This window comes from Dromaius novaehollandiae, chromosome W, assembly GCF_036370855.1.
Source record: "Dromaius novaehollandiae isolate bDroNov1 chromosome W, bDroNov1.hap1, whole genome shotgun sequence".
Taxonomy (NCBI): Eukaryota; Metazoa; Chordata; class Aves; order Casuariiformes; family Dromaiidae; genus Dromaius; species Dromaius novaehollandiae.
In genome coordinates, this window is record NC_088130.1 from 12,193,132 (window position 1) to 12,208,658 (window position 15,527).

General features: G+C 39.9%; 1 protein-coding gene across 1 annotated transcript in view; it reads left to right on the forward strand.

Annotated features, from left to right (window-relative positions):
- Positions 1-15,527, forward strand: part of LOC135324489 (carnosine N-methyltransferase-like) — a 38,153-nt gene that overhangs the window by 6,481 nt on the left and 16,145 nt on the right. Inside the window, 2 exon segments of the mRNA XM_064500987.1 lie at positions 9,384-9,579; positions 10,436-10,599. Coding sequence (XP_064357057.1) covers positions 9,384-9,579; positions 10,436-10,599 — 360 coding nt within the window.

Consider the following 15,527-nt stretch of genomic DNA (forward strand, 5'->3'; position numbering starts at 1 on the left):
TAATGCTTTTGATAAAGCTTAATTTACTTGAGAAAGATATTACACAGAAACCTTCCTTTTACCTCATCTTAAACATGATTTGATTGGCCAAAATAGGTAATTCAGTAAGAGTTCATATCACTGATTGTATTATAACTGTTGGAGCAAGGGAGGCTCCTTTGTTATGCAGCTTCCCTGCCTATTTGTATTTTGGATAGATGCTCTAATTAAACCAGCTGATACTGGGGGAAAAATGTAAAACTTGCATGGGAAAGCAAATATATTTTTGTGTAGCACCAGAGTCTATCAGCCAGCAGATACACCGGGGTACTTCGATGGACACGTGTGACCTATGTATCTGAAATATAAAAACGAATTGGAAGAAAATGCAAGTAATGTTGGTATGCTATCCTTAATTTTAAACTTATAAAATGATTAAACATAGAATTTGGGAGGGTGGGTTTGTTTGTTAATTTGGTTCCCTACTAAAGCAAACATTCTTCAGATTTTTTATTTGTGGTGCTTGGGTAGTAGGTTTGGACCTTTCTGTTGCTTTGTTTTTCAAGTTTTTAAAGTTTTTTTTTTTAAATAAAAATGTGTAAATTATGAGGTTACAAGAAAAAAATCAAAATGTTCTGATCACTAATTAAGTCCATGTAACAAGCCAGCTTGGGTGTGCATGTATGTATACATGTGTATGTCTAAATAGGAGAGTTCTGAGGTAGTATCTGATGTATTGGGTGAATTCTTCAAAAGAATTAAAATCTGGCTGAAGTCCTGAAGACCTAAACTTAGGGCACTTCCTAGGTGCTTCTTGTACACACTCCAGTTGCCAGTTTTGCATGAGAAGTGTCAAAGTTGGGTATATTGGTGGGGCTCTGCCATGAGTTTGTGCGATGCTTCGTTTGTGCTGTAAAAGCTCTTGGCACTGCCTGCTTCTGGATGTGGGGGCGGAGGGAAGAGAAGCATCAGTGTGCAGACCAGGGCACTCCTTACTGCGCTGTGAGAATGAGGACAGCAATATCCCTATTTGCCTTGCTCATTCCAACCCTATAGCTGAGGGAGAACCCAAGGTCTTCCACTGTATAGGGATCTTTCTGCTGAATTAGTCCATTGCTCTACTGTCCCAATGTTATGATCTCTACCTTTCTGGAGATTTTTGGACCAAAATATTTGTGAGTGAGTTCTTAACTGGAATACCCTTCTATTATGCTAGTTTTTGTTTTGTTTTTGTTTTTAAACATTTAACTTGAATTCAGGACAGAACCAAAGGGACTACTGTTCCTGTCTTTTATTTTGTTCACCTCTTGTGATTGCACCCATAGGAATAGTGAAGATTTTCTTAATTGCTATTACAGATAATTGGCATAGAACTCACATGAAAACTTCTTTCTTTCTTATTTTTTAGTTTATTTGGATGGAACAAAACCCCAGGAGGAGCTTTTATCCTGTGTGTACAATGATATAATACAGGAATTAAAAAAGCAAAGGGAAGGAAGTAAGTAATTTTGTTGGAAATTGAATCTGCCTCTCCCATTCCAAGTTAACAAAAAGTAATCTTTCTGTATGGAAATAATGTGTGGATTATAGATCTGTCTATCTATATGCCACAGTCCTTATACATGTTTGTCTATTATTTTAAGTCATAATAGGCTATAACTTTTTTTAAGAAGTTAATTGAAATTGGATTTTCTTAAATAATAGGTGAATCTACTACTAAAAAGGAGGGGGGGAAAAAAGCCCAATCCAGAACAGGGGAAGGAGGGGCAAAACATGACTGAAAGCAGACATATTTTGGGAGTGGTAGTTTCTCCTAATATACAGTCATATACCATGAGCAAGCAGAGAAATGACACCACAGGTGACGTGCTTATTTATTTTAGGTAAGCAAGTCACAGCATAATAATGTAGGAAGTTTGGATTCTCTCTGATGTGGACTGAAAACCAAACACTGTAGTACTTGGCAAGGCAACTGAGCAGATGTTGTATGTATGTCCATAATACTACTTCGTACAACACAAGTGGATTTGTAGTGACTATTAACTCTGTAAGCCTCACATATTGCTGAGTAGTATTAACAGTGCAATATTTTTTAGAATTCCTTCTAACAGTAATACTTTAGCCAAATGCCAATCTTTAAATCTGATTGCATGCTTACATTTTTAAAGAATATAAACAAATATTTTTGTATAGAAAAAAACTATAAAGATGCAGTTCTGTTGATTAATAAGGATATTGGAAGATAATGTATGCAATTTCAAATGACTATATAGTATTTGAGAATTACAAAGTGATTAGAAGCTAGTAAAAATATGGGAGGAGGTCACTGATAAACATGTTATAGAGGAACTGGCTACGTGCTGTTGCTAAAAAGACTAGTAATTTTAAGACTGTATAGTTAAGAGCTGTTACATTGCTTATTCAGTAACTGAAGATATTACTGATAATGTTATAAGTGAACATATTTAGACATGCTAAATACCTGCATGGTGTTTCTCAAGTAATTTGTATATTGCAGATTATTTGGAGTAGTTGGGAGCGGATATAAAAAAAAAAATGAAGAGAAATCAGGTTGTAGGAAAAGATGGGCCAATAAGATGGGTCAGTGAGAATGCAGATGCATCGCTGACAAGGTTAAGTAATGTATCATGGAAAGATTGAGAATTGGGATGGCATAAAGTACTAGATGATAAATGCATGCTTTAAGGAGGAGGAGGAAGGAAAGATATTCTTTGTTAATTTTCAGAACTCATGTTGAAATTATATTAATGAATGTATTTAAAAAGCAGGTATTCTAAATGTATGTTAAAACTTTCTTACATGGTTTGTGTATATATTTAGATAAACTAAGAAGTAGAATCAGCTTCAGTTGTTGAATAAGAAATGAATCAGCTCTTACTTTTTCTAAATGTCCTCTTACATTTTTATCAACCAGATAAACAAGACTTTTAAAACTGAACTACATACATTAAAAGACAAGGCTAAACTACATATCATGCTTTGGCTGAACTGATCATGGTGATTGAAATGTAATAGGCGTCCTAAAACTGTAAAAAGAAAAAAGCCTGAAACAGATTAGAGCTGTGTAAAACTGTGTGTGAGACAAAGTACTTCCAAATGCTAATTTGTATAATTATTTTGCAATAAAAAATACTTCAAGTTGCATTTGCTCAAATGTGTTGATGGACTGTCTGGCTTGAGACTATATTTTTGTTTTTATTTAACTTTGGAAGAGGTGCAACTGAGAGAGAGTGGCTAATACACGGAGAAGGGGAATGTTGCTGTTGTCTCGCCTCCCATCTCTGCACAGAACTTGCTCACTTATTGTCGTCTTTTGTAATCTTTGGAAATATTCTCTTTCACAGAGAAATGCATGAGTACAATTTCAAGAGATATGATGTTTCCAGAGGAACATAAGTGATGCTTTTATGAATTGAAAAGGATAGGAAGCAAAGGGTAAGACTTAATGGGCGGGCACCTTTCAGGAGGAGGAAGAATTTTAGTATTGGCAGTCCTCAAGTGGTCTTATTCAGCAAATTTAGCAGCAACTCAGAGGCGGGAATGAATAATGAAATCACTCAAGCTTGCAGATGATACTGGGCTTTCTCAAGTAGTTTGATGTTGAGCCAGTGGCAAGGAACTTGCTTCCTGAGCTTTGTGAGATCCTTGCATGGGCAACAGGGGTTGGTAAGCTTCAGTAAAGATTTATGCATCTGCGGAAAAATAATTGAAATAATTTCTCTAAATGTACATGGTGCCGAACTTGTAACTGGAAGTTACTGCTCAGGGAAGTTATCTTTGACGGTTCTTTGAAACCATTGGCACAGCGTGGAGCAGCAATCAAAATGTTGGCCATCTTATGGAAGGGTATTGAGAATAAGACAGGTGGTACTATTATGCTGCTGTATGAAACTGGTGCACTCACATTTTCAGTATTGTGCAGCTCTGGAGGGAGGACATAGTGGAGTTAAGAGAAGGACAACTAATCAAGGAAATCAAGCAACTGCTTTGTGAGGAGATACTAAAAAGGCTGGGCTCTTAAATCTGCAGAGGAGAAGACTGAGGGAATATGGTCAAGGTTTACAAAATCTTGAAAGTGTTGAGTCAAGTGGATGCAGAACTACTATTCACTAAATCTGACAATACTAAATCTAGGGGGCACTCTTCCATCTTTGGAAACAGATCTACCAGTTCACACAGCAGATAGAGAGCTTCTGGAATTTATTGCCATAGAAGGCAGACAGTGCCAGCAGGTTTAAAAGGGTCTGGGAAGTTTATAGACAACGGATCCATAAATTGTAGTAAAAGAAGCAGGCAGGATGGACCTGCCTTGAATGGACTGCAGAAAGTGGCCTGGCTCATGTGCTGTGCCTAAACTGCACGTCCTCTTGCCAGTTGCTACAGCAACTCACCTTAGTGGGAAAAGACAGTGAACTCTTCTGAGTCTCTTTGGGAGAGAAGCTATTTCAGGCGCTGTGATAAAAGTTCACAGACCTCCCTGCAGCATTTGCCTCTTTCCAAGACTTATGTTGTGTGTTGGTAGAATGCTTTGAAGATGGCACCACCACTGATGGGAAAAATCTAGTTTGGCCCTGGCAGCTGGCTCTTGCTCTTGCACAGCCCTATCTTTTGTGCTAGCTCTAAAGCAGTTGGGGAGAGCTGCAGGACAGGAACCAGTGGTGAAGAGAGGATGTTCTTTGGAAGCAGTGCCACCTTCTTCTGGCTGCAACTTTAGGCTGTCATAGCTGAAGGAAAACTTTGCTGAGTGTCTTGCATATGCTTAGAAATGTGAGGATAGAAGTGTTGCTGTTGTAGTGTAGAAGACTAATGTAAGTAAAATGGCTGATATACAGGAAGCAGAGAAATGCAAGGACAGGATTAGTTTGACATCGAAGAAGGTGATTTCTTCATCCTGATGATGCCAAAATAATGGAAAGAACATGATGATGTACATGATGATACATGTGATCTATCATCGTATACACTTGTACATGATGAACATGATGATAACAGTCATTTATGTAGTTGGAACAAACATTTTATTTCACAAAACTATTACTCCCTCTCTAACCTTCAGAGGTAAGTCTAGAAACTAAAATCCTAACTCCGAACACTACCGTAATTGACTCAGATGTTGATTTTGTCACAAGCACTGCTTTCTATCTCAGGTAACCATTTAATGCACTACTGGGAGCAATTACCCTTTTGTCCATCCCACTGGGAATAATGTCTTTGTGCTTTTTCTCCTGCACAGCCACCTAACACCTTCATAGTCAACCTGTCCAATGCAGGTAACGCAGTTGCATCAAAGGAAGAATAGTCGTGTTAAGACAAGGACAAGGGGGGGGGGGAAATTGAGAGTGTTTACATTAGGAGGCTGATGCTCCTATTTCAACAGTTAGAAGGTTGGTGTGCCCACAAGCTTCTCTCTTACTCCATTCCCTAGTTATATCACTTGGTTTACCTGAAAAGTCATTATTTCCTGCCAGCCTTTTGACAAAATAATGATATAGTGCTTTTCAGGTCCTCAGTCTGAGGAGGGGATTGACCCTTAACAAAGGAGGCCCTTTTTAGTAAGAGCTGGCTGTTACCAAAGCAGGTTGAACGGTAGCAGGAGGACTTGTTGTGGGACGCGTGGAGGGTGTTTGCACAGACAGGTTTCGTCAGGATGAGGGGGATGCTCTGGCTTGCCTATAGGGTGAAAGGGGAAAGTGGCTTTTGTGTGGGGAGAAGTCTGAAGTGTAGTGACTCACCTATTGTTAGACATTGCTTAATTGCTTATTCTTAGACGTCACCTCCTTGTTTTTCTCCCTGCAGGCAGTTCCCATGCTCTTTTTCAGAAAGAGCAACTTGGCTTTAGCCCAGGGTTTAATTATTCGCAGAGCTCCCTTTGCGGTATCCTCCTCGTCAGCATTAAATGCCTTACTGCTAATAGCTGGTTACTGCACAGGACTGGATCTGTATCTTACCAAGAGCAAGCAGCGAACAGACGGAGGCCTGCGGCAGGCCAAGCAAGAGCTGGAGTTTTTGATTGCCTAACTTGTACTTTTTTTGCATGAGGGCTCCAAGGGAGCTCAGCAAGCGCATGTTGCGGTATCTGCAAAGGCATTTCAGACTAATTAGGAACAACCCCAAGCAGATGCCATTTTCTACGGGTTAGGGCTAGTACTATCCTACAGTGAAATTGCTCTCCCTGCCTGGGATAGCTGACGTAAATTGAGTAATTCGCCAGGGATCTGATCAAAAAAAAAAAAAAGAGGTGGCTGCTTATTACTTATTTTAAGGGGAGGTGGGGAGTTTGCTATTGTTAATCTGGCCAAATTGTCCTTGCAGAAACGGACGGAGACAGCAGCTCCACGCCTGCAGTCGGTACACGTGAAATGCCGACAGCGGCGGGGAGCAGCCTCCTCCCCCCGCCCCGGGCCGTGTGGGGGCAGCGCGGGCCGCGGGCCGCGCCCCGCCCGCTACTGCGCCTGCGCCCTGCGCCGCTCTTCTTCCCCCCGGTGTTCTCATGATGCTGCCTGCGCGCTGCCCGCGCGGGGGGCGGTGCCGGGCGCGCGCCCGGCTCCCTCCCGGCTCCCTCCCGCGTCCTGGTGCCGGAAGTGAGGGCGCGCGCGCCGAGCGGGGCGGGCGGTTGGCGGCTGTTGTCGCGGGGATGTCGGCCGCGTGCGCTGTGTCCCGCAAAGCGCAGCCGCCGCTGCCGCCGCGCCCCCCCGGCGAGAGGGACCCGCCGGCCAAGGCGATGCGCAGGGGGCTGCGGCGGGGCCACGAGGAGGAGCGCGAACAGCTGCCGTGGCGGGGAGAGTGCGGCGGCGAGCGGGAGGCGGAGGAGGCGGCCCCGCTGAGCGACGTGCGGCGGCGGCAGCCGCAGGAGCCGAGGGCGGCGGCGGCCACGGCAGCCTGGGCGGAGGCGGAGGAGGAGCGGCTGGAGCGGGAGCATTTCCGGAGGATCATCAACGCCTTCCGATACTACGGGTAACCGAGCCCCCCGCTGCCGCCGTGTGCCGCGCAGGCGTGCCCTCGGCTCGGCGGCCTCGCTGCTCCGGTGAGGAGGCCGCTGTCCACGTGGGCGGCTTCGCGGTGTCCCCGCGCCGGCCTCCCGGATCCCCTTGCTCTCCTGTCCGTGTCCGTCTGTCCATCGGCCCGTTCTCTGTGGGGAGCACTGTGCCGGGGCGTGCTGCCTTTGGCTGGGGAGAGAAGGTTCGCTGCTCCCCTTGCGTTTCTGGATACCCACGAAGTCGGTTTGCCGGCTAGGAAGCAAAAAAGGGGGGGGGGGGGAACAACCCCCCCCCCCCCGGCCTCAAAATGCCAAACACTTGAAGCGACGGGTAGAAGGCTTTTTTTTTTTTTTTTTTTTTTTTTTTTTTTTAAGATAAAAGTGGTTAAGTATGCACTATGTAAATAAAGTATTGAAACACAGTAGTAGTTTGAACTGGCAAAGATATGCAAAGGATGTTTCACTTAGTCTCGATTTTTGGGGAAGTTTTTGAAAGACTGGTTAATTTGCAGAAGAAATGAGGCTTTTCGATAGCGCTGATGGATGCCATTTTGTTACAGTTCTAGTTGTCTAGACGTTTGTTGAGTGAGAAAAGTGCTTGATGGCCGTTTAGGAGCAAAATAAGAGGAAAAAAACTCTGATTTGCCACGTGAATTCATAGAATGAAAGAGAAGAGTGCTCCAAATTGCATGTAGGCATGGCTGAAAGAGGCCTAGTCCTTGGCACTATTTTGGCAAATTGTCTGTTAGGTTTGTGAAGCAGGCTTGGGATGTAGTTTCATTATTTGTATTTCACTATTATTTCACTATTTTTATACTTCAATTGACAGATTACATCATCTGAGCATTGCTGTGCACTGACCCCTTTTTGGCAATGTAAGACAAGCATATCCATAACACTTAAATGACAGTGAGGTTTGTGGAGAAGTGGGTGGTTAGAGCCTTTGTCCTGTTTAGTGTTTTTATGTCATGGGGGTTTGGGGGTTTTTGTTTGTTTGTTTTTGTTTTCCAGGAGAAGCAGGAGGTTCAACTATATGATGTCCTGATGTCCCTTCCAAACAGAACTCTGTAATTCAGTTTGGTCATATCCAAAGCCTTTATGTTGGATATAAATATTTGTTTAACTGCAGTTGTCTGTTATGGCTGTGTCAGTGATGTAATTGTATCCTCTGGCCTTAAATCCTTTGAAACTGTTGTCTTTGTCAGCTTCAAGCTCAACAGTGACTCTAGACTGCTTTCAAGTACTTTAGTAATGGAGCTAAAATTGAGCTTGAGAGCTACTTGATTTGTGTTTAGTATAGAGAGTTTTTCTTACTGTTTTTTCTCTGCTTTTTGTTCTTAAATGTCATTTAAAACCAGTGTAGATATTACAGTAAACAGGCCCTTCTCAGTGGCATGTTTGTATTGTTGGAGAACATTTAACTGGTCGAATTTGTAGGTTGAGGTTGCAATCAAAATTGCAGCAATTGCACCTTACTACTTCTGGTTGCTAGTTCTCATCACTATGCTGCAGTATGTATGCTGACACAAGAGTTTGAGAAACTGCAGTATGGCTTAACCTGATAAAATACTTGCAGCTGCCAAAAGGGGCAGTATCCATATCTATTCCCTTGTCCTGGCTTCATAGCTTCTCCCTCTCTAGTCCCTTCGACCCTGTGCTCAGGCAACTTGACTTGCTAAGCTGGCAAAAAACAAATCTAGCAAAAATTGAATAGCTTTCTGCTGGGTTAATGAGTCAAGCCAGGTTTATGGCAGGCCTGGTGAGTGCCAGAGCTGTCACAAGGTAGAGGGCAGAACTGTACTGGGAGAGGAAAAGGGAGAGGAGAAGAAAGAAGACTTTCAGCAGTAGCTTCACACCTTCTCCTCTGTGGAACTGTTTGAGGAAAGGAATGAGTTATTTTTAGCCCGAATCAGTTACATGAGCAGATTCACAGTCTGATAGCCCCACTCCACATCCCACTATTGCTGTAGCCAAAGGTTACCACAACATTCAGCTGTTTCATTCCATTTAAATTGGATTTGTGAAACAATCTGGCAATTTTTATGGGTTTGTGGTTTGGTTGCTTATTTAATTGAATCATTTTGTAGATCCATGTATTGGAGGTAGTGATCACCTGTGCTGGAAATGTGTGGCTGGTGATGGAACAGTACGAGGTAAAAACAGTATTTAAATTGTAACATATTGGTGAAAGAGTGGTAATGTGGAACTAGAGCTTAAAACAATCATTTTGCCTATAAAATTCTTGAACTTCTTCTCTAGTAGGAAATTATGAAGTCTGACCGCTCTCTGAATTTAGTTAAAGAAATGGATAGTTGTAACTGGAGCAGCTTCGAGTGAATTCTTTGTATTTATTTATTATACATATTGTTGCTAAATATCTAAAGACCTTAAATGTTTTGTTTTCTAGAACTAATATGCACGAACGTGTGAACAGAACGGAGAGGCAGTTTAGATCTCTCCCAGCTAACCAACAGAGTCTTCTCCCTCAATTTCTTCCTCACCTTGACAAGATTCGGAAGTGCATTGATCATAATCAACAGATACTACAGACCATTGTGAATGATTGCGTTCATATGTTTGAAAATAAAGAATATGGAGAAGATGTATGTTAAAACTGAACTTTTTGATATTCCAGAATTAAATTCTGTATGCTTTGGGATTTTCTGCATTTGTGTTTTCACACCTTTTGTCCTCCAGCATTCTTTCCTTTTGCCCTTCTTACCTTTTCTTCTTTATGAATTCCTGTTTGCTTACATTTTCTTACTCTCATTTTCACATCTTGTAGAGATGATTACTAAAACAACATGTTGATAGTTCTGGTTACTATTATGAAAACTAATATCTATGGCAAATGTCAATAATCATTTCTAGTAAAACAGTGGTGGTGTTTGTGTGGTGTTGTTTGTTTGTGGTGTGTAGTGTTTTTTTTTTTTTTTTTTAACTCTGGAGTTCTAGCTCTACCCTGGTTACACTTTAATCTTATTTTTCCAATTGGCTATATAAGCCATAATTGATATTGTCTGCCATATTATATGTTATTGTACGTTATGGCATCCTAAATTGTTTTAGGTTGGCCAAGAATTTTGAATGTTATCATCTATAAGATTTATTTATTTATTTGCACTACTCATCTGCTTTTCAGTGTGGCATTTCTATCACAGAAAATTGCACTTGGACTTGAAAGACTGGCAGTGATGGAAATGGAAGTCTGCTTTTGGTATCTGCAGGCTAAGTACAGTTCGGGATAGCTCCAGTGTGAGCTTCTCAAGGCTGCCTCAGTAGTGACATAGAAGGACCTCCTCAGGGTGGGAGGTTCCATCTCTGTACTAGTCTTCTATCGACTAGAACTCCTGACAGCCCTAAAAGCATGACTTCTTGTCTGTTTCTACTTTATTTTTTATTTTTCAAAACTAAAGATACTTGCATATTTTCCCTAACTTTTTTTTCCGCTTTAATCAGGGAAGAGGGAAGATTACACCAGCCTCAACATTTGACATGGATAAATTAAAGTCTACTTTGAAACAATTCGTAAGAGACTGGAGTGAAGAGGGTAAACCCGAAAGAGATTCCTGCTACCAGCCAATCATTAGTGAAATTGTAAAGAACTTTCCAAAAGAGAGATGGTAAATGGTGTTTTAAGACTTAATTTTATGTGGGCATGCACTGTTGCACAAACATTACAAAGTTTTTAGGAAATAAGAAAAAGCTTGGATTTAATCATTCACAGAAATTGCTGAATTTTGCAGAATGTATTGTTCAATTAAGAAAGTTTCTGTTTAATAGAAGGTTTTGGATAAGAGCAGAATCATAAACTTCACATGTAGTAAGCCAGGAATAAATATTTGTTTTCTGTGGCTAGATATAATGGGCTCCCTGATAACTTTTAATGTGATAGTATTCAGAAGATTGTGGAGTTAACCCAGTGGTGCTCAGTAAGGTGAAGTGTGCAGGTTAGCTGTTAATCAGAGTGCTTGTGCTGCAGATCAGGGGAAGGCCATTATGACAGCAGCAGATGTGAGTATTGCCCTTGGTGTAAAGGAAAAGGAAAGAAGACGACTCATTTTCCCTGTTACAGTTTTATTGCTCTTATAGTTTATCTTGCAAATGCTTAGCTCTAGCCTTGGTTTCAGATAGATGTTACAACGTAAGTCTTAGAAAAACTTCGTTGGATGTACGTGCATAATTTTATTACTGCACTGGCTTGTTAAGAAACACCACCAAAAAAGTAATCAGTGCAGGGGTTTTTATGTAACTTTAAGTAGAAGTATACTGGTAGAATCTGAGGAACATTGGTATGTTGAAGAAATTATTGCTGTAAAAATTCTGTTGTTAGTGATGCTGCCATTTAGTCAGCCCAGTTATCATAAAGTATCTTCCAGTTTAAACTTGACACTCTCAGAAAAATTAAGTATTGCATTTATTTTAATATCACTTGTGAACTTTGTTCTCAGAACATCTCAGAGTTTAGGTTTGATATAGCTGGAAGCTACTGTGGGTTTCTTTCTCAATGATTACTGAAAATGCACTTGCACCAATTTGCAAATAACTTCTACTAGCTGTTTCTTAATTTTCATGAATGAGGACTACTAGTGGTGGCAGAACATGGCGTGGATTCTGACACGGTCAAATAGCAAGGTCAGGTAGACTGCTGGGTTTCTTTTTTGCTTTGAGCTAACTTATCTAAAGATTGAATGATAGTGCACCACTTAGGAAATTTAATTTGAAAATGAGCTTTCTACAGTACACTGAAAAACATAACTGGAATGCTCTTTGCTTGTTGGATATAAGGCATTCAAGGATCTTCAGTTGTATAAAAAAAACTATAGTAAAAGTTTAGTTTTTACACATTTAGGTGAAACTATTTCTTTAGAACTCCCCCTAGGAGTTATCCTAGGGGGGAAAAAATACAGGTAAAGCTTTTGCCTTTCTAAGTTTTACAGTTTACATATAAATTGGTAGCAGCATCTTGGAAGACATGATATTGATCAAACTTAATCTTTGTCTCTAAAACTGGCTTTGAATTTCAACTTTTTGGAAATCCTCCTTTAGTTCTTAGTTTGTAGATGGGCGATGCCAACGTGTTGCGTATCTGATAGAAGACTTTCTGTCTGAAGGCCGAACAAGTTGGATAAAGACTGGACAAAATTTAAGTTTTGTTCTTCAAGTATAGCATTAATATACTTAGTGAACTAGGAAAAATTGTATAGAAGAAAATTGTAAGCCTTTTTACATATAACTCCTGACTGAGAGCAGCAGCTTGTGAATTCACGCACATTTAAAACTGGAAGTGGTAGAGCAACGTGTCATACAAAATGTTTCTTACAACACTTTTATTTTTATATTCACCAGATCCTTAATTTGTAAGATACGATGTATTTCTTGTGCCTAACAAAGGTCAAATCACAGTTCTGAATGCAGAATTTCAATTTCTGAAACTAAAAAGTGTAACGTAAATGTTGTAACTGTAAAGATGTACTATAGACAGCTGCAGCTGCTCATGGCTTAAGAAACAAAGGTGTCAAAGGGAGCTCAAAAGGTGATGTGGCAGAAGGAAATTTTTTTAGAATTGCTGCTTTTACCTCTACCTTGCTGATTCTTTATAGGAAGAAGTAGTGCTGTCTCATTTTTTTTTTTCTACAGTTCATCCAGGAGAAGATCACATTTCTTTTCAGATAGAGACCTTGTTTGTATCTAGCTTTTTGTCATGTCACTGAATTACAATAATGTATTTTACCCTGCCTGAAGCTGAAGACCACCTTAGCTGCAGAGGGTTGCAAAATTGTAATACTCAAAAACCTACCCATCTTTAGCAAGCTATTTGAAACGAGAAACGAGCAAGAATCGGGTTTATTCTCTAAGCATCTTCACTTCATTCTCCTAAGGCAGCAATACTGTGCGAATTGACTTGGTCACACTTTAACTGTTGTTGAATTTTTTAATAGGTTTTCAGTGCTAAGAATGCCCTAGATGAGTTAAAAATTGAATATTACAAGGTTACCTGATGCATCTTTAGTGCAGATCTATAGGAGAGGTCATAGGTATGGAAGTAATCTGTTAAATCTTAAAAATGGCAGTTCACTTTTTTTGTATGCTAGCTTTTAAAGTTTTTGGTTAGAAAACAAGTTACCTCTTCTGTAAAGTCTTAGAGATGTATGACTGAAGTTGGAAAGTTTTGACTTGTACTTGTATCATCAGGAAACTTTATTAGTTTTAGGAAGCAACATTGGTAACAAATTGGGTGAATCTCTAGTTGTTAGCTTTGTGCTACTTTACTAGGAATTCTGTTGTTTTCCGTTGGACACAACAAATGTGATGCCTCTTCTATCCCTGTTGTGATGGCTCTGAGATACCAGTTGCTTTTTTCTTCCCCTTTTTCTCTTTGTTTACATCAAACATCTCTATTGAGAGTTTGAGTTTCTGCCCAGTGAAATGTTTGCATTTTAAAAAGGTGTATTGCATACACATCTATTTAAAAGTTTAATATTGAAGCTTTTTATGGAGCTGTGGTAGCACTTATATAAAACCTTTTTTCTGTTTATATATTGTTTATATATTGTTAGTTATTGTCCCCAGCTCATTCTTTATGCTAGGGTCCAGAGGCTTTCCTACTTTGGTGTACTCTTTTCAGGAGGCAAGAAGCGCAGTAGTTCAGAAGTATTTGTTCTCTTTGTTTATGTATTTTAAGCCTTACTGTCTGTGTCATCTCAACCTTGCAGAAGAGGCAACTTGTCTGGCAGGGAAGGCTGTCCCTAATCTGGTTCCTTTTTTAAAGTTTTTGTGGGTATCGGTTGTTTCAGTTTGAAGGGATGGAAGGGGCTTAGTTTGGCCATAATGAAGTTACTCTGGCTGTTGTGTATATAGTGGGTGCAAAGTCTCTTTCCTAAAGAGAGGACTGGCTGTGAGTGGTCATGTAGGAAGGTGGCCTGTGGATGGAACCTCAAAGTGCACCTTTGCACTTCTTCATAGTTCTCTTTAGTAGTGTAAAGTGCTGAAGTGTCCTGCAATGTTGAAATTCTTACAGAAAAAGTGTTTTCATTATCAAATGCCAAAAATACAGGTTTGCCTAGATGTATTTTGCATTAGAAGTGATGGGGGAATAAATACTCTAAATCTCTCACTACAAGTCAACCTATATATTCTTAATGGCTTCATCAGAATTGTACCTTCAGTTTCTAATTAACATCATTTCTGTTGTTTCTATTGCTATGCATTGGAGTCATGAAAAAGGAATATAGAAGATTTGTGGAAAAGTACAAGGGCATGGTATTTTGATCAATTTAGGTATTGAAAAAGATGATCTGCTATTAGAGGTTTTAAGTCACAATCTGAAACTATCCAAGTATGTTTGCTGCTGTTAGAGCTCTGTGCACGCTGGTATTGTATTGTTGTTATTTTCTGCGATATCAGCCTACTGTGGGTATGCAAAGAGCAGGAAAAGAAGTATTAAATGCGATATATGCTTGCAGTTCTGGGATGCAGAACAAGCAACAGTGGAAAGCAGCTGTAAACTAGAAGTCTTGTGAGTAGGTGCTAATGTTATCTCGTGTTTCAGTCTAGTTTCTTGGCAAGACTGTCATCCAAAAATAAAAAACGCAAAAGCTGTTTCTGCATCCTGTTCCTCCTCAGAAATCTTTTTCTTTCTGTAAGTGTAGAATCTGTTAGTAGGATCATCAGAGCAGTTGAAGCGAAGTTGCATGAGCTAAGAGTCTTTCTAAAGCAGCAATGGATTTCCTGTATTATTCAGTTTGGAATTTCTAGAATTGTCTGCCTTCTTGACCAGGCCTTCTAAATTTCTTTGGTCTGTAGTGAAATACAGATATATTTTTATTTCTTGATTAAATGTGACCATTTAAGCATATTTATGGAAGAAACAACTGAAAATCTAGATGAGTGTACTGAGGAGCATTACTTTACAGCAAATACTTCTTTCTAAACTGGATAAATTTTTTTGTTCTAACTAATTCCTCTTCTCTTTCTGAATTTTCTTTTACTTCTATTACCCTTTCTACTTATCCGAAAGGACATAAAGATCCAATTTCTCATCCAAAAGGAACCAAAGAGATGTTAAACCTTTAAGTTAGCTAATATCATTCCATGACCAAGATCTGTAAGTTTAGGTATTTTCTCCAAAGTTTTCCTTTGTTCATTAACTTGGTCTATAGAACCCCCTGTCATTAGAAGTTTAAATCTAGCCCCTAGTACAGCAATTGACTATACTTTTAGTATATGCCCAAAAGAAGTGATGAGTACTTAGTTTCCTTTTTTATTTGAAAAATTTATCTCACTCATTTTAAGCCTGAGCTTGGCTATACTTTTTGCATGCAGAGTCACATTTACAGTGATTCTAAAGCTTCTGCTTTATAAGAATTTTCTTTAACTTGACATAAAACGTTTGTCCTCCTAGAGTGTGTGTGGGTTTTTTTCTCCTCCAAATTTGTGCTTTAACCTAAATTCTGCTTGAAATGCTGAATTTACCAGCAGGTGATGTCTTCTGTGCTGTTCCAGTCCACAGAAGGCTTTGCAGGTCCTGAAATGGAAGTATGTCAAGTTT